The 26,183-nt window shown below is 44.2% G+C and overlaps 1 protein-coding gene across 1 annotated transcript in view; it reads left to right on the forward strand.

Annotated features, from left to right (window-relative positions):
* Myo1b (myosin IB) overlaps positions 1-26,183 on the forward strand; it is a 177,400-nt gene that overhangs the window by 119,305 nt on the left and 31,912 nt on the right. Inside the window, 10 exon segments of the mRNA XM_052749431.1 lie at positions 690-788; positions 2,337-2,440; positions 3,821-3,968; positions 4,238-4,356; positions 9,814-9,834; positions 9,836-9,902; positions 10,770-10,834; positions 21,145-21,249; positions 24,110-24,172; positions 25,958-26,158. Coding sequence (XP_052605391.1) covers positions 690-788; positions 2,337-2,440; positions 3,821-3,968; positions 4,238-4,356; positions 9,814-9,834; positions 9,836-9,902; positions 10,770-10,834; positions 21,145-21,249; positions 24,110-24,172; positions 25,958-26,158 — 992 coding nt within the window.

Here is a 26,183-nt window from a genome sequence, read left to right on the forward strand (position 1 = left end):
GGAGGAGACTGCTGTCTGTGTTCTGTCGCAGGGACTCATTTCTGGTTTCTTTGTTAGTTTTTCATTTCTGGGTAAAAGTGTGAAAACTTGATGAGACCTTAAGTTGAAGAGATGAAGATGTATCTGGAGTCCTAAAACTTTGGTGCTCTAGAAAACCCACTCTGATTCTTCCAAAAGGTGAAGTGCATGCATGGAACCTGGAAGCTGCGTCTTATCGAATGATCTGATCTCAGATCCAGGTTCCACCGATGCCCCTGCCTGGGTGCCTAGCTGTATGATGATGCCTGCTAAAACAAGACACTGTCCAAGGAGTACTTACGCACAGAACCTGGCAGCTTGTTTTGTAGCATTATAATTACTATGTGGAATCTGAACGGATGCATTTTGATGCTTACATGTGTAACATTACATTTTTAAGACTTTAATATGACCATTAAAAACTTGAGAGGAAAATAAAAAAAAAACTTGAGCGGATACTAGTATTGAGAGCTATTCTCTTGGATTTGTTGGAAGGAACTGCTGTAGTCGATGGTTTTAGTTGACTTGTGCTTTCAAAGTAGAGCTTGAAATATAACTTCTTTTATTATTTTACTAGTATAAAATTAATGAAAGAGGGAGCAAGTATGATGTGTTTGAAGGCAAAATGAATTCTATACAGTTTAATTTTCTTTGTTTTTTTTTCCTTTTAGATCTTCTGGAGAAATCTCGTGTTGTTAAGCAGCCAAGAGGTGAAAGAAACTTCCATGTGTTCTATCAGCTGCTCTCTGGAGCCTCCGAGGAGCTGCTCCGTAAGTCCATGTCTCCGTTTGCTTCTTACGCCACCGCAGCGTCTTCTGAAGCATTCTCTACAGCCGCACGTTCCGCACGTTCCCCCCCCCCCCCCCGCCGACACTTTCATTTCATCTTGTTCTGTTTGCTTCTGCCTCACCCCAGCATTTCTTTATATTTCTGTATCTCACAAGGGACTGAGTCATACACCTCAGATGTGTTAGGGGCGCCTTACGGTGGGGAAGGGCCTCTCACAAATGTAAAGTCAAAACAGAAGAAAACTGGCAATGCGTAGTAAAGAATTATATAAGAAGTTTCTAAGGGAGGATTTAAAAGCCACGGGGAATGGCACGGTGGCTCAGTGGGTAAAGGCACTAGCCTCCAAGCCTGACGACCCGAGTTCCATCTCCTGGACTCCACATGGTGTAAAGAGAGAGCCAACCCCCACACGTTGTCCTGACCTCTACACCCTTACCATGGTACCGATGCATGTATATACATACATGCACTCACACATGTACAGTAAGTAAATTAGTGTAATAACTTTTAAAGTCAGAGGGAAGATGTTGGTAGCCATACAAGATTTAACAATCTGACTTTCAGAGATTTTAGAGAGTTAATATAAGTTTGCAAGGAAGTTATCCAGTAGCTATCGGACATCATCAAACAGTTCAAAGAAGAAGAGCTATGGGAAGTCGGTCACACTCAGGGAGACACACTGTACTCGTTACTTTTCTTATTTCTGTGACTAAATACTTAGGAAGAAGCCAGGTAAGAGCAGGAAGGTTGATTTGGCTCAGGGTTCGGGGGATACGGGGAAGACAGTATTATATAGCAGCAATATTCACACTTGTAGCAGTGGATGCGCCGTGTGGCTGCGCACATCTGGGCAGACCAGCAGCACAGCAAGGTGAATACTGGTGTTCATGAGGCTCACTCTGGGCCCCGTGGATGGTGCCACCCACATATCCAGTGTGTCCTCTCTCAGTTCAGCCTCTCTCAAAACATCTGGAGGTGTCTTAGGTGATCTAAATTCAGTTGACAATGAAAATTAATCCTCATCACCATGCTCTCTAATAATCAACAAATGCACACTAAAACATACTGAAATACCCACTAGGTATATGTTAGCAAACTCGTGAAAAGGAAAAGCCGGGAGGATTGTTCTGATATCTAGACCCGCAATCTACTGATCTAATGAATGCCTGTGAGGGCCAGTAGCGTCCTCCAAAGAATCACAGAACGATTGGAGTCTATACCCTGTCTTACCACTTCTCGGGATATATCATAATAATTCGTAGGAGTCCAAAGCCAGTTTATATGAGGGACATTTTCCACTCCCTTTTGTTTAGCCATCCTACATCACAGTATTTTCCAGTGTCAATAAATGTGCCATAGTAACAAAAGTGGGTTTAGGAGAACACTACTATTGATCTTTGTGCATCAGTTCTTATTATTGATTTGTTACATAATATGAAAGTCATTTTATCTGAAGGGTAAAACATGCAGTCGGGAAGAAGAATACATTTATTTAAATGACGTATCAATTTGTATGCATGACTCCACAGACAAGCTTAAGCTCGAGCGGGATTTCAGCAGATACAACTACCTGAGTCTGGACTCAGCCAAAGTTAATGGGGTGGATGACGCTGCCAATTTCAGAACTGTCAGGGTAAGAAGTGTCTTCGTTGCATTTTAAAATGGGTAACCCCACACTGCTCAGCCAGAACCGCTTACAGTTCAGTTTTCTCTGCGTTATAATTTACGCTCCCCCAGATTAGACGCATCCAAGAATTCATTATGTTTTTATTAGTTTGGTTTTGCACTGGCTCAGCAGTCACCCGAGTTTGTGAAGGCCATGTTTACTAGAGCGTGCTGTTTTTACCATTTGTAAAAAGGAGCCTTCATCTATTGTTCTGGGCTTGACACTCTGTGTGTTGAAAAGTATTTTTATAGCCAAAGTTAATTCCCAAATATGAAAACTGCTCTTGGGTCCTCTTAAAGTCGAAAGTATTTTTAGGCAGAAAATCCTGTTTTTACGCAGATTTAGAAAACGATGTACGCGTCAGAAGAATCCAAGTTCCTCCTTCATTAGAAAAGAAGCCGGCGTTTACATAGTTCTCTGTTTCCTGTCTCTATGTGGCTGGCACTTTCAGAATTACTCCCATTATGACATTGTGGTCACTGGGATTTACCTCTGAATGAGGCAACTGGGGCTTTGGGGAAGAGCGGGGAGATCACGGTACAGACGAAGCAAGATTGGCACCCCATAACTGTTGAGGCTTAATGAGGAAGGTGTGGGGTCCTTTCCTTGTTCTTGCTGCTCGTGTATATGTTGGAAAGTGTACGTGACTGTCACTGCTGTGTAAACTAGTGACACACATACAGAAAAGACCAGAGCCAGCTGTGCTCAGGAAGAAAGCACTTGTCCGTCAGTGTGCCGTTGTGTATAAACACCCGCATATGGAAGCAATGGTCTGGACGGGATTTTGTTTTCAGACTCCAGTCCAAGGCCAGCTCTGTAACCACGTTGCCCAGCACATACTTGGCAGTCAGGGCACATTTGTGAATGAATGCATGTCCCTTGCACCCTTGGGGGCACTTAACCTCTGCACGCCAGGTGTTTTCCACATCTGTGAAGTAAGCAAGGTTGTTCCCGTTGCTGGAGGTTGTAGGAACATCTTGTTTGGTTCTCTTTCTAGAAGAAGCCCTGTGTGGGGAAAAAAACAAACAAAAAACGACATCTATGGAAACCAGCTGGTTGATTTGAAAGGGGGGAAGGGGGGCTGAGGCCCAGCGCTCAGCCCCTTCTTGTGTACACAGCTCTGCCATTAAGTGTGCCTGGAGCCTGGAAGGCTCTTAAGTCACAGTTTGGAAGCACTGGGCAAGATAATTGTTTTGTGCTTTGCATTTTTTTTTTTAACCCCAGAAATAAATCTGTCATAGTAACCGTTAAATTTTATTATCTGTTAAAAATGAGCAAACAGCAACAACCAAACAAGAACAGGTACAGAACCGTAGAAAGAAAACAGGTGCTTCTCCTCTCCCCCAGAACGCCATGCAGATCGTGGGCTTTATGGATCATGAAGCCGAGGCTGTCCTGGAGGTGGTAGCAGCCGTTTTGAAACTGGGGAACATCGAGTTCAAGCCCGAATCACGAGTGAATGGTCTGGATGAAAGCAAAATCAAAGATAAAAATGGTAAGTCATGGGGGAGCAGCTCGGCTTAGGGAGCTGGCTCTGAACTGCTGCCCAGTTTCTCATCTAGAAAGCAGACCTGGGGCTTCTCATTGGTCTGAAAAAAACTCAGCGGTGAAACTAAACCGAAATGCCATTGCCGTGAGGTTTTCCCGCTTCTCTAACTCATGCGTGTATCCGTACTCAGTGTGGTGTAGAAAGAACAGCCGAGGACTTGATAGTGATCAGGAGTAGCTCACTGTTCGTGCCTTTCTTCCTCTGCTCCCCAACAGAGTTGAAAGAAATTTGTGAATTGACCAGCATTGACCAGCTGGTCCTGGAAAGAGCGTTCAGTTTCCGAACAGTTGAAGCCAAGCAGGAGAAAGTTTCGACCACGCTGAATGTGGCTCAGGTGGGTGAACCGCAACATGCCGAAGAAACGTTTTTCTCCAGTGGTGAAATTTTTATGTGAAATGGTACTTTGCAGACAGTTTACCTTGTGGTCAGGCTGCATTCCGCATACTGTTATTCTAGGCATTGAAACACTAAGGAAGATTAAACAGATAAGGGTGCCCATCCTTAGCGAGCTGAAGATGAAGGTGGGGGGGTGTTGGAGAGTAGTCAGTGGGTGCAGTAAATAATCCAGCAAGCAACAGTCGCTCAGTGCCATGACAGAGAAGGAGTAGAAGACAGTAAGAAAGATGGATGTCCACAGGGGCCGGAAGGGAGGTCGTTCAGACTGGAAGTGGGCTGGGGGCCGTACAGAGCGTCCTGCAGAGATGGGGATGATCTGCCTCATGTTTCACAGGCTCCTTCTGGCCGGATGTGAAGAGCAGAGCCCAGGTGAGACAGAGAAAAGAAGGACAGTCACTAAAAGAAGGGTAGGGCACTCACTAATCCAGAGCCAGATGGTTGCACTGGAGCCAGCGCCTGCGACCTTTCTGCACCTGCTTTGAAAGCCCAGGCTACAGCATTGCCGGCGTTTTAATGCAGTGTAAGAGGAATGAAGGATGGTTGATTCGGTGTTGTAGGAGAAGAGACTCGGTAGACAGGAGAAGCCCAGATGGTCAAACTGGACTCTCTTTCTTCCACGATGTACTCCCACTGTGCCACTGAAGTCTTCCTGAGACACAAATCTGAGCTGCTTCTGCAGATGTGTGTATGGTGTAAGCACACTCAGGAGGCATCTGGAGGCCCTTGTGGGGTGAACCGTTTGTTCTGTGAGTTTGACATTTTTCTATCAGTCCGTGCTGCTCTGGGCTGGAATTAAATGGCTAATTCAGGACTTCTCACTCAGGTCTGCTTCCTGTACTCGCCTGTATCCTCTGGGCTCAGCCTCCTTCCAACCAGCCACCAGCCACTGTAAGACCGCAGGGCAGAGCTCATCCAGACCTTCTGTTCCTTTCCTGCTACTTTCTTTGTATTTCTGTGGCTGTGGAAATGCTTTGCCGTATGGAGATTTGGATTGTAGCTGCCCTGACTGGAACCTGGCTACTCTTTCCTGTAAATGGTTGTCTCTGCCTCCAGATCTCTCGGGGTCAGCTGACTCCTCAGTCAGAGAGTGAGCTACTGACTTCATGGGGAAGATGCAGAAGCGTGTGGAGCACAAGCCCCAGCTGACCCTGACTGGAGACATTGAGACTAAGCAGAGCTTTGTGGAGAGATAGGGTTTAGATGAGAAAGAATGGACAAAAAGAACGCAGGTTTGGAGCCCATGTGAGGACCGTGGTCAGCCAGCCGTGGCTCCAGCTTTAGTCAGGATTCACAGCATGGCTGAGAGGGTCAAGTTGGGCCCGGAGAATGTGTGCAGTGGCGTCTCAGACCTGGACACTCATCATAGTTACCTGGGTGGCTTGTTTGTTTGTTTGTTTGGCTATATCTCCCGAGGGGTGGGTTCTGTGGTTTGTCTGATACAAGGCTGGCTGGCTGGCTCATTCATTCATTCATTCATTGAGCCATGTCTCCCGAGGGGTGGGTTCTGATACAAGCAGAGGTGCACAGCTGCAATGTCACATTTGAGAGCTATCAAATTTGGGCAACAGCCAGAGGAGTTGTCCTGTATGAAGCGAAGCCATGAAAAAGCCTGTGTTTCAGAGGCCGTGGAAATATGTGGCTTTGGGACCCGCTTTCGTGGTGCTTTCCTCTTGCTTTTTATTCGTCCTCTACAGAAAGCAGACCCAGTTGCTCTTGTTGGTAAGGTTGGTTGCGTGACCTCTTATCATTAGGCAACACTCCCCCGAGTCCTTTAACCCTTTGTCATGAAAGATTTGGCGCGAGCCCTTGGGATCTGGGCAGCTCAGCTGGGGACAGCTGCTCTTCAGTGTTGCTGGGGCGTCTGGTAGGTTTCTGTTGGAGGGAGTCCATTTGTTAGCCTTTGCTCACAGCTTCAGCCTTGGGTTCCAGGAGCATCTTTATTGCCCTCCTGCTTCGTTTTCTCCCAAAGCATTTAGACCTTTCTACAGACATGAAGACTAAGACAGATGATGGAAGAAGGCAGAGTCTGTTGTCCAGGGTCTGCCAGATAATTCTCTCCTTAGCCTCGAGGGCCCTCTGTCATCTGACCCTCCCTGCATGATTTACCCAGTTAGCTGCATCAGGATTTATTTTTACTTGGTGTCTTTCCTCTTGGTTGCCCATCATCCATATGCCATTGCTCGTGCCTTCTGCCCGTCTGTGGGTTTCACGTGACTGCACTCTACCCAAAGAGATTTCCCTGATTAAACAGGCTCCTAACTCTCGTTTCTTGACCTCTTCTTTCTCTGTACTCTGGCTCTTCCCTCTGATTGGGTCTTTACGTTTATGTGATCTCTGCTCTGCTGCAGGCCCCCATCTGTGTCCCACCTTGCCTAGTGAGCACTTCCCATCCCAGGCCATGCTTGACATGAGCCATCTCAGGAGTAGATTCCACAGGGGTTTTCCTCCGTGAGCATCAGGCGGCTGCAGAAAAGCGTAACATTTTCACAGTGTGCTCGGGGTCTGAGGTGGTGAATCATCAGCCTCGGTGTTTCCCCTCATTTCCATATGCCACAGTAGTGATCCTTCAGCGGGAACCAACGTTTCTACTCGCTCTGCTTTCTAGGTCAATAGTATAGAGAGCACATGGTTTGGTTCAGTTCCAGAAGTCTGGGGTGTCAGAATAGCAGTCCACGGCGCCAGTTACAGCTTCATAAGCAGATTTTATTTGAGCACTGGATAGTTTGGCTTTTATTTTAATTGCTTTTAAATTTAGAGTTTGCGTGCTTTTAACCTAGAATCCATCTTCCAGCCCTGCAGACACCCCCCCCCCCCACCCCCCCCCCCACCCCCCCCCCCGCTTCCTGTTCATTTCTGTCACAGTCTAAAAGCATTTCAGTTTGCAACTTCTGAAACAGAGCGTTTGTTTGGAAGCTGCAAAGAGGAGAAACACTGGCTGTGACTTTACCTTGAGAGCTTTAAAACAGCATATTGGAACATGTTGTCACCCAGTTCCGCTGCAGATCACAGGGTACTGCTCTGTCAGGTCAGAGGGCAGGCAGCTGGGTGACTTTAAGATGGGAAAGAAAGGATTAAGAAATGACTGTAGCTGGTCGTAGAAATGGATACCTGGGACATCCTAATGTGACCGTGTACGGACCCCCCATGCTTCCAGGGCACTCGAATCACGTATTTTAGGAGAGAGAAAACCCACGGAAAGGGTGTTACACAGGGAGATGGGCGGCTAAACTCTCTTTTGGCTGCAAACTGTGTTTTCGTGACAAGGATTTCTGCTGTGGGATCTCACTATGACCATAGGGTCTCTCCTTTTTCCCTCCCTCCCCTCCCCTTTCCTCTCCTTCCCTTCCCCTTCCCCCTTCCCTCCTCTTCCCCCCTGTCTTCTCCCCCTTCTCCCTTCCCCTTCCTTTCTCATTTCTTCTTCCTGCCTTCCTTCCCTCTCTCTCCAGTTTCTCACAGATTTTTTAGGTTTATTCCCTACTCCTGATTCCTGTGCTCTCTGAGACCCTCAGGAAAGGGGTTTAGTATTGACTGGGAAGTGGAGTGGAGGGAGGGAGGTACTCTCTTCTCACCAAGCATGTGAGTGTGAATATTGCTACACTTGCTATAAAAAAAAAAAAAGCAACAAATATTCCACAGCCTAACAAGCTATGCTCTTTATAAAGTAAAAATGTACTGATTTATTTTAACGATAATGCTTGACTCATGACAGAAGCTGTAGGGTACGTACAAGTAGCAGGTGTTTTATAAGAACATCTTTCCCCTCCCAAGGACAGTTCTTCTTGGGCTGCTGACAACCAGGCTGGCTTAAACCTGTCATTAGTACATGGGTGTACACCCAGACCCACGTATTCAAGGGCATTAGGTTCTTTCTTCAAAGTTGGCATTCTCCTTCCAGCCTTTGGATTCTGGATCATTAAGATAGGTTGCGTGTGCATGCGCGCGCACGCGCGCAGCGTGCGTGAGTGTGTGTGTGGTGTGTGTGTGTGTGTGTGTGTGTGTATGTATGTATGTGTATCTTCTGCTTGTATGTGTCTTATCACTGTGAATAGCTTTAAAATATATGAATAAGCACATAAAAACTACTTCACCTTCATAAACTTACAAAAGCTCATTGTAGAAGAAATATTCAAAGTTGAATGAAAAACTCAAATTTTATCTATGTATCTAGATATCTATCTGTCTGTCTGTCTATCTATCTATCTATCTATCTGTCGGTTTTTTGAGACAGGGTTTCTCTGTGTAGGTTTTGGTGCCTGTCCTGGATCTCACTCTGAAGACCAGGCTGGCCTCGAACTCACAGAGATCCCCCGGCTCTGCCTCCCGAGTGCTGGGATTATAGGCGTGCACCACCACTGCCCGGCGGAAAAACTCAAATTTTAAACTGATAGACATTCTGAACGTTACATTCCTACTTGTAGTTCAGGAATTTTTGAACTTATTGATACGGGGTAGGGAGGGGAAAAGAGTGTAGCAGCGCTGAAGATGTGGCCAGAGGCTAGAGCTCAGCTCGCCTCTTGTCCCCCACGTGGATCGGGGGATTAAACACGGGCTGTTGGGCCTGGTGGCCATCTCACTGGCCCTAGTTAGGAATTTTATATCTCTCCAGGGCGCTTCTTAAGGCATCCTTCTCTTCTTTTAATCTTCTGAAATATCCTAATTATTTTATCAATTATGCTTCCTCTTTCTTTCTTTCTTTCTTTTTTTTTTTTCTTTCTTTGGTTTTTCAAGACAAGGTTTCTCTGTGTAGCCCTGGCTATTCTGGATCTCACTCTGTAGCCTCAGGCTGGCCTCGAACTCACAAAGATCCACCTGCCTCTGCCTCCCGAGTGCTGGGATTTAAAGGCGTGAGCCACCACCCGCCTGGCCCTATACTTCTTCTTTTTATGGCTTCAATTGAAGAATTGGGTTTGTAACTGAAGAGAAACTAGGTTTATTGATTGCTTTATTCTGAGCTATTTTGTTTCCTTCCCTTTATGTGTGTGAGCGCGGGTGGTTACTGTGTTAAGGCTACAGCTTATTCAGTTCCTTTCACATAGCAGTGTTTAGTTACTTAATTCCACAGTAATTCTTCTGTAATAAGCGGTGTAATACATCTCTCTCATGAGTGTCTGCTTTCCTATTCTTGGTATGCATGCCTGCTTTTTCATTGTTCTGTAACAGTGGGAAAAACTTCCGTCGTGTTTGGAATTAATTTCTTGGGGTGTAGAAATGTAGGCCTGGCGAAAAGTTGGCCCGATTCCCTTAAGGTTTGACTCCTCGTCCAGTGTATCATAACAATTGCCCCGAAGAGAAATTTGAAATAGCCTAGGTATTTTTAAAGCATTTTCGTTATTTTTTAGAAATTAAACATTGTGGTAGTTGTTAGTGTTAAAATTGTTCTTTTTCTTCTTAATAGGCTTATTATGCCCGCGATGCCCCTGGCTAAAAACCTCTACAGCAGGCTGTTCTCATGGTTGGTGAATCGCATCAATGAAAGCATTAAGGTACTGAATCTCTGTAAGACACCCTTTGTAATAAATAAATGGTAAAACATTAATAAACAGTGTAAACGTTGAAGCTTAGTTCTGCAATCAAACAGTTGATTGCCACCTTCAAAGGTGACTCCTTAAGGTGGATCAATCTTGCATGAGTTGGAATTTGCCAAGGTTTTGTTTCTCCTGCTTTGCCAAGATCTCTGGGCCTCCCTGGTGACCAGACTAGTCTGATAGTCTTCTCAGGCCTCCCTGGGTGACCAAACTGGTCTGATAGTCTTCTCAGGCCTCCCTGGTAACCAGACTAGTCTGATGGTCTTCTCAGGCCTCCCTGGTGACCACACTAGTCTGATGGTCTTCTCAGGCCTCCCTGGTGACCAAACTGGTCTGATGGTCTTCTCAGGCGCTCCCTGATAACCAGACTAGTCTGATGGTCTTCTCAGGCCTCCTTGGTGACCAGACTAGTATGATGGTCTTCTCAGGCCTCCCTGGTGACAAGACTAGTCTGATAGTCTTCTCGGGTCTCACTGGTGACCAGACTAGTCTGATGGTCTTCTGAGAACAGCTAGCGAGCATTCTGAGTAGTTACATGCACTTCACTGAAAAGATCACTTTTTCTTTTAGGTACTGTGAAAGCTTTGCTTGGTCAGAGTCAGTGACTGTCTGCTTAGGAAGGAAGCCCCGCTGGGGCCTTTGGTGACTACATTGTTATTGCTAAGTTTCTGAAGGATTCCACACCAGTACCCTTACCTAAGTTTTATCAGAACAACTGAGTCATTGTTCTAGTTCAAAGCAGATGTGCAGATCTGTACTTCTTGGCTGCTCACAAGGGTTCTATTATGCCTGCATTAACTTATTAATATGAAATATTTTTTAAGGCCACAAACCAAAGTGAGGAAGAAGGTCATGGGTGTTCTGGACATTTATGGCTTTGAAATATTTGAGGTAAGATTTTTTTTTTAAAATTAGTACTACCATTATTAAAGTAGACTATTTAGAATGAAGTCACATTATATGGGCAATATGTAAATAACTGTAATTTTATTTATATATGACTATATAATAACTATACTTTGAATCTCCAAGTAAGCTCTGTTTAAGTATAGTCACAGGTGTATGTGTGTGTGTGTGTGTGTGAACATGCATTCACGTGGGTGTGTGTGTATGTGTGTGTGTAAGTGCTGAGCCACCATTTTGGAGACTTCATCAAAGTCAATTTTGAAATTTTTACTCGACAGTGTGTCTGCCATGTTACATGGGCACTGGTGTCTGTGGCTGTCCAGCCATTTGTATGGTTGTTTGAAAAAATGAAGCATAAAAAATGCAGGAATGGGGAAGCCAACCGCTTCCATGGCCTAAATAGAGCTGGCTACTTCTCCTGTGTCTCTGGGGTCAGAGCTGGGATTAGATGCCTCCTTCGGTCTCATCCAGGCCACGGCCCGCTGTGATCTTACAGCAGTAAATGCCGCAGGCGGAAGTTCAGGTGGTATCTGCAGAAGTTCAGAAGGAGCTTGCTTGCCCCTGAATTACGTGATGAACATTATACATTTATATAGAATTTCCTACATTTGAGTTTCAGAAGCAGTTTGGAGTCATGTTCTAGTTTGGTTTAAGGAAATGAGTTTTATTCGCCATCTCTTTCCTTAATTCTCACCACAGTAATGATTTGTGAATGTTAATTAACCAAGCTCTGCCTACAATGACCTCCCAAAGAATGTATACACTCCAAAAAATTAAGATTGTAGGGTCACAGGGAAGTCACACAAACATTCCTGTGTACTAACCCAGACAGTCGTCAGATTCTAATAGTGGGTCTTGTCTACAGTAGTATATTCTTCCTCAGTTGATCCCTAACGGTTGTTTGTAAGAACTTACGAAGGACTAACACTGATGTAACTGCCATGAATGTTACCAGATTTAATCTTCTAACCAGCTTCACGAAAAACTGTTGTTCCCATTTCACAGACGAGAAAGTAAAGCCCTGAAGGTCAGGCCAGGTACTTGATATTTTCTTTATTGCTCTTCTTTCTTACTTAGCATTAAGACCAAGGCCAGTTCCTTACTTTCCTCCCCAAACTCACGTGTTTCCCAATATTTGGAAATGTGGAAAAAACCTAAATGCTGTTAACGAGCCTCCAGTTCCCCCATTTCCCTGATCTTACCGTCATTCCCAGTTTCTGGACATTCTGGGGACCCTTCCTAGATGGAGGTGTGCGTGCTGGCCCTGCCCTTATCTGGAATCTCAGCCGTTAGCACAGTTCCTGGTTGCTGGTGCCTCTTAGGCTAAATCTATTAAGGAAGCTGCAGGTCTCTTGATGAAAGAGAAGAACTTTCATTCTTGTTTGTGCTTTGGGAGAATTCTTGTGTGTATTCAGCAATCACTGTACTTAAATTAATTTTCCTTAGTGAAGTCTCAGATTACCTTCACTAAATAGGCAGGTGTCAAAGCCATTCTTTACCATTGGGGGGGGGGGCAGAGGATGACGACAACATGACACAAGATCTCTTAGCTGGTATAGTCCTGATCTAAATATAAATAGTTTTGTGAATTGGCTGGGTGTTAAACATAGATTTTACTAGAAAAGTAGGAGAAAAAGATAAAGTTAATGATGCTCCTAAAATTGAAGGTAGTGGTTTTACATTAATTTTGCAGAGAACAGTTTATTGCTCATAAGCCAGTAGACATGCTCTTTGTGCCATGCCATACACAGCCGTTGGTTGGCCTGAAATTTACTACGTAGACCAGGTTGGCAATAGACTTGAGCTCATGGCAATCCTCCTGCTTCTGCCTCCCACATGATGGGATTACAGGCACACCCAGTTGAAACTGTTTTGATAGGATAATGGGGTTATGTTGAGATGTCCAGTTCGCTTTGTCCTCTAGGATGTCCTAAGATGTAATTAGCTTTAGAAAGCAGGTCCTAACAACTCTCAAGGGAAACAGAGTGTACCTCACAAGCCATTTAAGACAACCGTCATTTATTTATTGACTGCCCGATGTGAGCCATGTACTAGAGGCAGAGATTTCCCTGTCTTCTTGGAATTTACTGTCCAGCTTAATAAGGTCTTGAAGGTCTGTTACTGCTGAAGATGAACACACCCTTTTAGGAAGTCAGGAAACCAGACTGCACTGCTTTTTTAGGGTATGCTTGCTCTGTGCACCTAATCCTTAAACTTGGTCCTGGAGGAAGTATCTTCCACCAATTCCTTATTTCAGGTTTTTCTCCACACCTTGCTGGACTTGTCTTCCGACCACAAGTCACAGCATTGCCTTTTCAGCACTGTGACAGCTCAAGACTCTGGTTATGGAGATGTGCGCATTATATTTCTAAATGCTCTTCTTCTGAGCAATGCTCTACTTCAGTAGTACATCTCGAACTTAGCGACACAGTGGAACCACCTGGGAGCTTTCAGGAACTCCTGTGTCCGGATCGTGCTAGCAATCATATCAGAATCACCAGCCTGGGACCTGGCAGTAGTGTTTCCACAGCTCCCTGGTGACGCCCAGTGTGTGGTCAAGGTTGAGCCCAAATGCCCTGTAGACAGTGGTCAGTGTGAACCGAAGCTGCCGAGCACTCCTGGAGCTAACACCGTCGGTGCGCTCTTCACACAGACGTTTCTGCCACAAGCAAGTCCAGTAAGGTCTGTCCACAGCAAATCGTTGAGTGGCCTCTGCCTTAGCTTCTCTTTCTGCTGCTCTCTGATAAAATATCCTGACAAAAGCAACCTAATAGAGAAAAGACTTATTTGGGTCACAATTACATCCACGGTCGAGAGCAGAGCGCTGCTGCTCGGCTTTCTCTCTCTCTTTATCTCTCTCTCTCTCTCTCTCTCTCCTCTCTCATCTCTCTCTCATCTCTCTCTCTTCTCTCTCCTCTCTCTCTCTCTCTGGTTTTTCGAGACAGGGTTTCTCTGTGTAGCTTTTGCGCCTGTCCTGGAACTCACTCGGTAGCCCAGACTGGCCTCGAACTCACAGAGATCCGCCTGGCTCTGCCTCCCAAGTGCTGGGATTAAAGGCGTGTGCCACCGCTGCTGGTCACTTGCTTTCCTCTTAAAACAGTTCAGAATCCCCTGCCTAGGGAATGGCACCACCCACAGTAGACAAGGCCCTCCCACACAGGGCAACCCAATATAGGACAATCCCTTATTGGCTCTCCCTTCCCAGAGGATTCTGCACTGTGTAAAGTTGACACGCAGAACTGACCATCAACAGCCATATAAAATCATTGAGTTCATTTTCTTCTCCACGAAATAGATGCTTTTTTTAAATTAAGCATAATTAACTCAGAAAACCAGAAATCCTCTTAAGAGGACAGGGATATGTACAATTTTTTAAGTAAGACGTTTATACGGAAGACCCCTTTAATAGGTGCAGGGTGGATGAATGGATTTAAACAACAGACTGGCAAGATGACTCAGCTGCTCACTGCCGGGAACTGGTGACCCGAGTTTTATCCCCGGCTGGCCTTAATTTGCAGAGTTCTACCTGCCTCTTTCTCCCAGTTGCTAGGATTGTGGGTGTGTCACTTTGTACCAATGTGCTCTGTCTTCTATTCCCAGTCTTAGTTCCTTGAGAGAAGTAAGGTTTGTGCATTGTAATTAATGGTTCTCTCCGTTTTCCTGACTAGCCCTTCTCAGTTTAATCTCCAGCCATCTTGATTTTAATAACTTGTTTTTATTTTATAAAGATGCATTTGGAGGCATTTAGAATGAAAATTTGGCCGGATAATTTTAGATACTTTCATCTAAAATTTTATCTATTTAAAATTTGAATTTTACAATTCAGAATTGTAAAAAAAAATTTTTTCTATCAATAAATTATTCCCATGCCTATACTTTCTTGGATCCTCAGCAATATTATAACACATGGAAATGTCAGCGTTGACATAGAAAGCTTGCTAGTTAGGAATTTAAGAGCACCACAAGCTGACGTAGGAATCAGTGTGAACAAAGTATTCAGAAATCCATATCAGTGAAAATGAGTGTTTCCATATTTTCCACCCAGGTAAAAATAACGGCGTATAAGTAGAACTTTGCCTTGGTTCTTCTGTCAAAAATGACTACTGGAAATAAAGGTCCTACTTTCTAGAACACTATGGGTCTCACTTTAAAAGCAGACAGTAAGGTCCAGGATATCTCCTAAATTGTCCCGTTCTGCCTCAGTGACTCCAGGGCTAGTCGCCATGGAAGCACTTTTCAGCTGAGCTGGCTGAAGCCTTTCATGGAGGGAAATGGGAGCGTTAAGCCTTGGGATGATGACACATGGGTTTGCCCGCCAAACAGTTAGTGCCAGAGGGTGAATAAGTTTGCCTTGCTGGCTGCATGTGATCTGATGTCAGTGTGGAAAACAGATTAGTGCAACATAGATAAAGAAAGGTAAAGCTGAATTACGATTCACAGAGGAAAACATTGTAGCCCTACGTCCTGGTAGAACAGGAAACCCACTTTCCAAAGGGAGACAATGTATCCAGATGCCCCACACAGTTCAGTTCGGACATTGTTTTAACTGAGAATTCGGTCTTTGATTTCTGAAACATTTTTATAATTTGTCCATTAAGGAATGAGTGGGCTGACCAGGGAGGAAGGGGCGAATATGACCAAAATGCCTTGTGCAAAATCCTCAAAGAACAGAAAAGGGGGGGTGGGGGAGGGATGGGATAAGTGTTATTACTTAAAAAATTAAATTACATTCAAAAGTAAGTTAAGCAATGTGAACTTTTCCTTCAGTCTTATCTGACAGGAAGTTATTAAAACTGGCAGTTAGTTTACTGGGAAACGTAATTAAACATTAACGTTCCCTAGAACATGGAGGCAGCACGGGCTGGTAATGTCACATCCTGTGCAGCTGAAGTGCTCTCACCCAGGCAAAGGGCTAGCCAATTTCATTGTACGTCTTGCCCTATCCACTTCCTTGGTAAGGAACCACGCGCAGTGAGTTGTTACAGTGAGCCACGTGTCACAGCTGCTCCAGCCGGAGCAGCCTGACGATGCACAGGAGGGGGGCAGCCTGGCGAGGGTGTCCGGTGTTTGTAGAACCTGTTTTCTGATTAATTCTGGCTGTGGTCGTCGTTACCTTCTGTTCTAGCTTCCCACTGTTCTGGAGCACCTGTAATTGAGGAAGGAGAGGAAATGGGTTTCAGAATGAAATGAAAGACGACTCTGGATTATTTGTGAATATGGTGGGTTTTTTAAAAATCCCACCATATTAGTTTTTAAAAAATAAAGTTTAGTTAAAAAATATTTAAGAGACTAAGAATAACACTTTTTCTTAAAGTTTACCATATTTGATATCTACCTAGAAAAAAACACCATTATGTATTTAAAGGGAAATTTGTTACTCAATTTTGTAAATGTTCAGAAGGGCGAATATGTTATTTATTAAGCAGCGCAATGTTATTCATTAAGCGGCGCTGATTACTGTGTGAGAAAAGCCATAAGGTAAAACAAAACCCAGTATACGAGTTTTTTAGGGGAAGGGAACAGAAGGGTTGTGCTTAGGCCTATGGAAAGATCACGCAGGAAGAGGGAGGAGGGATAGATGGAACCCGCCTTTTATAGACTCCCCCTGCACATGCGTGTATGGGTTTGCGTAGCTATGCCATGCATGCACATAGATTGTGTGATCACGCTGTGCACGGATTATGTAGGACACAAGGCCCTGGGATGACTAAGCCTCTTGCTTGGCTACTGGACAGCGCATGTGTGGTCATGTAACTGGGGGAGTGGCTAGGAATTCTAACAGAATAGCTAATGTTAAATGTTTTTCTTACACATTTTGAGGGATTTTTCTTTTCCTGATGTTGCTTTGAAGCCTGTGTCTTGGCGTGGTGGCTTTAAAAAATGATTGTGGCTGAGTATATTACCCTCTTCTATCAACATGACGTTATACCTGGGGCCTGCCAGAGGCTCTCCGACAAGGATGTCATCGCCAGGACGCACTTATAGCAGTACTGTCTCTATCCCAGGGTCTCTAAAATGCACGAGTGCTGTGGGTTTATCTGTAAATGAGCCATTTCATTTGTTACACTTTCATTGTATATAAATATGAAACCCCATCTAATACATTACATCCAAATGCCAAATGTTTGGCTTCAGATGGGAGGACAGACTTTGTAAGAAACATTGACAGTGTGCATAATTAGTGGCACTCTTTGCTTGAACAAATCATGGTCTTTGTGTTCCAACTGCCTGGTTTCCAGAATATAATGTTCACCTGCAAAATACACCATCTCCCATCCTTCGTACATGGGGTATGAAGTTGTCTCTTGTATTTACCTCTTCATTTTAATATTTATTTTTATAAAGAGTACAACTTTTTAAAAAATACATAGTTGCATTTAGAAATATAAGATTTCCTTAGCTGTCTCTGTTGCAAAGGAGAATGTAAATAGGCCAACATCTCTGGACACATCTTTCAAAATCATGTCTGTGGAACAGTCATGGTTGGTACCTGGGAGGAGAAAGTAGCTCTGACTCCTGCTGGGAGCATGACCAACTCAACTCAGAGTCTAGAAGACTTCTTTAAGAAGGCCTAGAGTTTAAAGCATTAGTTTGTTCTTCTCCTTAAACACAGTGGGTGCTTACTGTCCCTGTGTGCAGCTGATGCACACTGGGAAGTAGCTTGAACCATCCGGTTCCCTGCGATCCCCACAGCTGTCTCTGTCCAGGGCAGAGGATGTTCTGAGCTTCACGATAGGGGATCAGTCAATAAAAACCCGAATGCACTTGTTTGAATACATTCCTGAATGTTTAAACCTTGTCCCTCAGGCTGTATGAATAAATGTGGATAAGACAGTAAAGAAAACTAGTAGGGGAGGGAGGGAGGGAGGGAGGGAGGGAGGGAGGGAGGGAGGGAGGGAAGGAAGAGGTTAAGTCATGGAGGCAGCTCCTTCCCTGGAGACTTTATTCATGAGACCGGCATGTGGGCGCTGGCTGCTCACAGTTCTTGCTGTGTAAGAGTATCGAAGAGATGCTTGTTGGGGTCATTGAGATTCTGTGATGATTTCTAGACTTGTTTTAGATATTTTATAAAGGGGGGCACATTTGAAAACCTTACGTTAATTTAACCTGTAGAAATGGGAAATGTGCCGGGCGGTGGTGGCGCACGCCTTTAATCCCAGCACTCGGGAGGCAGAGCCAGGCGGATCTCTGTGAGTTCGAGGCCAGCCTGGTCTCCAAAGCGAGTTCCAGGAAAGGCGCAAAGCTACACAGAGAAACCCTGTCTCGAAAAACCAAAAAAAAAAAAAAGAAATGGGAAATGTGCTAGAATGGCACACATTAGAATTACTTAATTGTTACCAGGCTCCCTCCCTCCCTCCCTCCCTCCCTCTTTCCCTCTCTCCATTTCCTCTTTCCTTTCCCTGTGGGCTTTTACTTAAAATTTTCCAAGTTAGTTTTAATTGTGTCCAAGAAGTTCTGTTTCTTCCCAAATTTGAACAGTGTCAACAACTTAAACTTATACCACGAGATATGTGCATTATTAGCCTTCAGTTGGGGCAGTAGTTATTGCCCTGGCCATGATATGTTTTGGAGGATGTAGAATCCAATTGCAGTAGATGCCGATTTCAGTGTGGGGGAATAAGTTAATTTCTGCATTGATGGTTGGGTATTCTGACTTTGTTTGGGGGCTGGGGAGGATGATTTTTATCATTAGAATAAGGTTGGAGAGTTAGTTTCTGTTCTTAGACCATCTCTAGGTGGATACTGTCTCCGTACCATCTTAAGTGGTTTTGAAGGAGGAGTTCAGCGAGATCCCACACAGCACACAGAAGTGGATCGCGAACGGGAGGTCCTTCTGGACCTTGAAGTGTCTAGTCACTCTTGTGTGATTTTTCCAAATGCCTTTGTCCCCCATCTGGGTAGATGTAGACCTTGGGTATACATGTATATTTTCTTTCATGATGATTCACTGATGTTACACTGAATCGAGCCTCCCTGGACTCACAGCCGTAGGGCTTCAGGCAAGTTTTATGATTTATCAGTATTTCCATGGACCCTTTCATCCTGAAGCCCTTCCTTAGCAGAAGCACAGTTGAGCTACAACATGCCAATTTAGAGACTCTGCGCTTTAGGTGATGCTTCATCTAAAGTTTCCTACCATGTAGCCTCCGTGGTGCGGTTGCCATTTAGAGCAGCGAGTAACTCTGAGAAAGTGCTTACTTTTGAAAAGTCTGTTGCTAATTAAAGAACTGACTGCACTTTGTGTCTGTCTCCCCGCACCAGAATGCAGTAAGTATAAACGGTTTGCGGTGCCAGTCTGTTGCATGTGCCTGTGCTAATAGCTTCTCCAGTGTGTGTGAGTTCTGTGGCAAACGGTTGCTGACTAATTGTGTGGCTACGAGGTGCCGAACTCACGCAGGACATTATACAGGTCGGTGGCAAATACAGTGTAGCTTGAACTTAGTCCGCGAGCTGTGTTGTAATCGCGAAGCTTTGCCTTTGGCTTCTAACCTGTCTCTGTGTGTTTCATAGTCTCGTTTGGAAAGTGTACGTAGCACACAGCGTATCCCGGTGTACGGATCATTTCCGTCCCCCTGTCCTCATCAGTGGACGCCTGAAACTTTAGCGTTATTGTGTTGAAATCGCTTCATCAGCACGGAATCACAAACAGGAGACTTACTCTATATGTTTGTTTTCCCGTCTGAGAGGTCTGCTTGTATCAGGCACTCAAATATCATTTTTTTATTTGTGATCGTGGCATTATATAAGGACATAACTTACCGAACCACAAAAACATGATGTTTTCATATATGAAACGACTTTGTGCCAGTTAAAAGACTGAGAAGCCGTCCGACAGCTATAATGGACTGACTTTAGTTTCTCATCGAAGCTGTTAACTCTGAGGTTTTAAAGAATTCATGTGAAAAGGCATCTGAGGTGGTGCCCTTTGCATCTGAAACTGCATTTGTTGAAGTATTGAAAATACATGCTTGCTTCTTTAGTGAAAACTTTTAGGATGGTGAAAAACACGGATGCTTCACTAAATCTGGTGTTAGTGAGGTCATTCAGCGATGGTATAGACCTGTGTGTCATTTGTGGTTTGGAGTTAGAAGTCTCCAGTCACCACATTGCTGGTGATGACAAGTCGGGTCCCAAGCAAGGATGTCCTCAGGTCTCTGTCGTGAGTACCCCGTCCAGGTCTGCCCAAGGGAGGACCAAAGTCAGTGTAAAGATCAGCTTTCCGAAACCCCGGCGACTTTTTGCTTTTGTCGTTTGTAGAGAGATGTGAAGGCCAGTCTCTGCTTACACACAAGTGATGAGCCTCAGTTCTACCCATGCATGGCGGTTCCTTGTTAGAGCAGGACTGGCCACCTCAGTGGAGTAGAATCAAGTTTCCCAGAGGTAGAGTCTTTGTCCATCGCCAGGACCTCTTGGCAAGGATGAGAGGGAAAAGTGAAGAAGACAAGCCTTGGCACCACATCTGTGTCATTCTGGAAGGTTCTAAGTGGAACACATGTTCCCTCAGCAGATGGTATTTGTACCTTCAGTGTGTTCACTGAGCTCTGTGGATTGTCCAAAACTGATTTCATCATGGAGCTTCCAGCAGAGAATTCATAAGAGATGATTAATACGAGGCAGAACTCCTGAAGAGGAAGCATGGGGCACCTGAGAGTATGATGTGCCCTTCTGAGAAGAGAGAGACTGTCTCTGGCTGTAGGGTGATACTGATGCTTTGACTTCCGTGGATTTCTGTTCAGTAAGGGCATCCTTTGTGCATGGCACTAGTACAGTGTGTTGGGTATTTACGAGGTGTGCTATGTCATGGTATGGTTAGCGAGATGGTATGGTTAGCTCTTCCCCTTAAGTACTGTGCAATCAGGATATATTTGTGGAACGAGTCAATACATGTATACATGTGTGCACACACTCACATGACAGGGTGTTGAGTGAGGGACCTGAGTCTGGTTGGAGGGAACAGGTGAGGTAGGAAGACGACCTGAGAATGAATGATTGGGAAGTTGTTGGCAGGGATCATGGTTCTCACCATGTCTTTACTGAACTTCAGGGGATACTTCTCTACCAACTCAAAATTCCCATCTCTAAGTACTGTGACATCCGTGCATACTTCATTTGCTCACTGGCTTTGAGCCCTTCCCCGAGTGCTTGCAAGGGACGTCTGTCCTAGGAGCTTGTGTGGGGCCTCAGTCAGGTCTGAAGGGTGGTGTGTGGCGTTTCGTGTGGAGTGAGGTGTTGAGTGTCTTTGGTAGGGAGCGCTGACGATGGGGTTAAACGTGTATTTCCTTTTTTCCACATAGGACAACAGCTTTGAGCAGTTTATTATTAATTACTGTAATGAGAAGCTTCAGCAAATCTTCATCGAACTTACTCTGAAAGAAGAGCAAGAGGAATACATACGGGAGGTAACGTTGAAACTGTCTAGAAGATTGCGCCGTTATAACCCAAAGCCTCTATTTGGAAGACTATCTACATATGACCTGAGAGTCAGCTCCAAGTTCCCTTCTATGGTGTCTTCACGTTTTGTGTTTTTTTATGGCAGCTGTGCTGACTGGAACTTTCTTCGGTACTGTACCACTAACGCGCAGAACAGTACCTGGTACATAGTAGGTGCCCATTAAACAGTACTTAATGACCTTCGGTCTCATGGATTCCAGTGTAATTATGTAAAATAACATTGTGTTAACAAAATGGAGGTGAATGGATAGGTTACTGTGGTAGATTCGTGCACTGGACTACCGCTCCGACATAAAAAGGAAGGAGTAATTCATACACAAACCATGAGTCATACGCATTGTGCTACATGAAAGGAACCAGGTTCCGTCTGTCTTAAAGTGACAGAGCTGTATATGGATTGCTTGTAGAAAGCCTTGGTCAGCGGTTCTGATGAGGTAATTCAGGGACTGTGTTTATGGCCGTATCTTATGAATGAGTTGACACTGAGAACTCTATACCAAAAAAATCAGTATCGCCACAGGTAGATTGAGAATTCATTGAGATTTTGCTCAATCTTTTTTTTTTTTTTTCGTTTTTCGAGACAGGGTTTCTCTGTGTAGCTTTGCACCTTTCCTGGAACTCACAGAGATCCGCCTGGCTCTGCCTCCCGAGTGCTGGGATTAAAGGCGTGCGCCACCACCGCCCGGCAAGATTTTGCTCAATCTTAAAAAAACATTGGTTTTAAAATTTTATAATAAATACATAACACTTGTTATATGGTCACTATATTCCAGATGTTATTTAAGGATTATCTCAGTAACTTTAAAATAACCAGAAATAATTGTTTGTAAAGACCTTTCATCTTTAATTCTAAAACACAAACTTGATTTTCACTTTTTTATTTTAAAGTAAACAATTCTTCCTTTTTGCTTGATTATTTTCTTGTCCATGTTTTTGTTTGCTTTTGATTTGCCATAACATTTTAGGAATACTGTTACCTTTTTTCCTTCTTTTTAAACATTTTAAGTTACATCTATTTGCTATGGCTGCGAGTGTGCTATGCTGCGTGCAGAGACCAGAGTACAACTTGTGAGAGTTGTCTCCTACAATGTGGGTTCCAGGGACTGATCTCAGCCTGGGCCATCTTAACTCACCACTATTTTCTTTTTTAAAGACAAAATTAACAGTGTATCCCAGATGAACTTCAAACTCAACGTAGTCCTGTTTCAGCCTCCTAAGTGCTGGGATTACAAGCATGGCATACCATGCCTGGCAGATAAATAGATCCATCAGTAGATGATAGATAGGTAGGTAGGTAGATAGATAGATAGATAGATAGATAGATAGATAGATAGACAGACAGATAGATAGACAGATAGACAGATGATTGATAGATCCATGATAGGTAGGTAAGTAGATAGATGGTTGATGGATGGTAGTAGGTAATAGATAGATAGTAGGTAGATAGATAAATAGTTACATACATACATACATATACATAGATCAATGATAGGTAGATAGATGATTGATAGACCGATGATAGGTAGGTAGGTAGATAAACAGACACATAGATGATTGATAGATCAATGATAGGTAGATAAGTAGATAAATGATTGATAGATTGATGGTAGTAGATGGATGGATGGATACATAGATAGATACATAGATAGATAGATAGATAGATAGATAGATAGATAGATAGATAGATAGATAGACAGACAGATAGACAGATAGACAGACAGACAGTGCTGTTCTCTGAGAGCTCACATTTGTTTGTGTGTGCTTATGTGCTCACATCCTTGTTTTTAAACAGTGCCTTGCTTTGTAGTCCAAGATATCCCCAAACATGCATCCATCTGCCTTAGTCTTCAAGTGCTGGGGATATAGGCATACACCTCCATACACTGCTGCCTGTGTTTTTCTAGTGGGATTGCTAATCCCCAGGGGTTTAGTAAAACAACCCATTAAGCCAACTTGCTAATATTTCTTCTTTGTTTTCAAATGACCATTTTACTTTGAAAAGTTTTGTGCTTGTCTGGCAAATTTTGGTAACATAAATATCCTAAAAGCAAGATTTATTCTCGCCCTGTCTTGTCACCGTACACGGAATGCTGGGACATTAATACATAGACTACCTGAAACACTTCTAAGATAATATAGGCAGATCCTTCACTTGCTATGTGAATTACATTTCTTCTCCTAAGCAGAAAGTTTAATGTCTATGCCTAGAGATGGAGGTTAGGCAGACAGAGAATGATTTCAGGTTTGGCTCTGGAGCTAGTGTTGGAAGCTATGGGGTAGATTTTCCATGATGCCTCCTATGGAGGAAGCACTTTCTCTTCTCTGGGCTGTTTTTATACTTGAAATAGTTAACTGACTTAGAACTCAGCATTGCCTCTAAAATTATTTTCTTCCTCATGATGACAAATAAAATCTCTAGGCCTTAGGTTTCTGGGATCAAGTTCTGCCCTATTTTCTTATAAACATCATAAATATACACAGAGCAATATTGACCCAAGGGCCTGTTGAGTAAATATTTGGCTGAGAGCCCATGCAGTGCATGGGAACAGCCACAGATGGGAGAGTGGAATGGGAAGCAGTCTCGGAGCAGGTCAAGGGCGATGGCTTCAGTCCGTCTGTCCATGGTGAGCTGCTGTGCTGAGGAAGCTTTGGGAACTGGACGATGGTGCTCACAGCTCTGGTTCTAGAGAGAGAGAAATTCAGAGTGAGATAGTGAAATGTGGGCGGTGGAGGGGGGCGTCCGTTTTCAGATGGCAATACAGCATTGTCACATGAATTTGGTTTTATTCTGTTTTGCTTTGTTTTTAGGACATAGAATGGACTCACATTGATTACTTCAACAATGCCATCATTTGTGACCTAATAGAAAACGTGAGTACTTAGGTATTAAAGGAATTTTTAGCAGCATAATTCACCACGTACAAATGATCTCACTGTGTTTTACACTTTTCTTTGTGGACCGGGAACTACTGTGCTCTGAAGACTTTATGGTCATCCTAAGTACTCATTCTTGGCTCTTGGGTGTCTGCGTGGACAGCTTTTGCCATGGTCTTGTCACCCTGTCACAAGCCTTTGACACCTTCAGGTGATAGACCCGGCCTTGAATTCACCAGGGTTTGTTTGTGTGCTGACAGCTGGTGGCCGAGAACCCTGGAATTTTTCAGAAGACTCAAGTTTCCATGAGTGTGAGAAGGATTAAAGTGGGAAAAGTTGCTTGACAGATTTTAGAAAGCTGTTTGATTCTAAGGTTCTTGTTTTTAGGCAGTGTTGTATAGTTTATTGTAGTCAGTAATTGTAGGAAGCCGCACTTGTGTGTGGAAACAGGAAACCCCTTTGTTTACCTTGGGGTCGCTAGTACTTCTGACCTTGATGTTGTAATTTGAGTCAGTGTGTAAGCTTCTTTCTCCTGCCAACTTTTTACCTGCCCAGGAGACATGTGCTGTGTTTCCAGAACACCATCTGAGTGCAGAACATCATCTGAGTGTTCAGCAAACAGCTTCCTACCGTCTCAAATGAACCCTTGTGGAAATCATGTGATTGGCCAGTGTTTTCCATCAATATGCAAGACACTCTTAAAAACTTCATCTTTGATGTACCTGAACATAGAGAACAATAGTCCAAAGCACCTCTCCTTCCTCATGAAAACTAAGCTTAGTTGTGAAAGCGGTAGCCAGTGTTAGGAGGAGAGCATGCCATTCCACCCAAAGAATTCAGAGTTCTCGCTTCAAGTCCAGAAATCAGAGTTCCTGAAAATTGTTCCTATTAAATTTTGTTACCCGGGGACTCTGCTGTGGGAAGTTTGACTTTGCTGATGGGTGTTTTTTTCTCATAAACAGCAGGCGCTTAATTATTTCTCTTATAAGAGAGAAATGTAATACACTTAAATTTTACTCGCTTATCTCACCAGTCCCCTGTATACGTGATTGAAGAAACTCATGTTCACAGAAGCGCCTGGGGCTCAAAGGAAGTGTTTCCTTCCACTGTCATTGAAAAACACTGTCTATTCTGGGGATGTTGTGAGCGCACTTGAGGGCCCACTCTTTCCCTTGGGTTTTGTGTGGAATGAATAAACGCTGGCCAGAGGATATCATAGCCTTGTGAGGACAGGGCCTTTGCCTTGGTGGAAGTGGGAGGGGTTAAGGGTCAGTGGCTTGGATTGTTTCTGGAATGGTAATTTAGGAGCCTTGGGGACAGTTGGAGGAAACGCACGCACTGCCTTTGTGAGCAAAGTAGAAGATTCCTGATTTCTGGTTCAGTTTCGATCTGGCTCATCTTGAAATAAATATGATCGTAGAGTCTGAACACACAAGCCATAGGAGACAGTTCTGGATTTGTGGCATGTTGTAGATACAATTCTGCCATGTTGGTTTCTGACTCAGACGTGATTTTGGATTTAAGGCCTACGCACACTTTTCTGTGATTTTCATTTGTACTGAGGGTGAGGTGATTCCAGCTCCTTCCTGTCTGTCCCCACGCACCTGGGACATTCTGGAAAGGAGCTGGCTTCTGTGGCCTTTGTGGTTCTTTGTTTTCTGTAACAGCTGAACAGAATTTTGCATGTGGCTAAGTTGCTCGTGTTAGGTGTTGTCGTGAGGACTCATGATCAGAACAGAGCAGCCAGGGAGGAAGGAAACACCTTCGTTTCTTTTCTCTCAGAACACGAATGGGATCTTGGCCATGCTGGACGAGGAGTGCCTGCGCCCCGGCACCGTCACAGACGAGACCTTCCTGGAAAAGCTGAACCAAGTGTGTGCCACCCACCAGCACTTTGAGAGCAGGATGAGCAAGTGTTCCCGCTTCCTCAACGACACGACCCTGCCTCACAGCTGCTTCAGAATCCAGCATTATGCTGGCAAGGTACTGGGAAGCATCCCAGCCCACA

This window comes from Peromyscus californicus, unplaced genomic scaffold (genome assembly GCF_007827085.1).
Source record: "Peromyscus californicus insignis strain IS unplaced genomic scaffold, ASM782708v3 Scaffold_21__1_contigs__length_65335640, whole genome shotgun sequence".
In the NCBI taxonomy this organism is placed as follows: domain Eukaryota; kingdom Metazoa; phylum Chordata; class Mammalia; order Rodentia; family Cricetidae; genus Peromyscus; species Peromyscus californicus.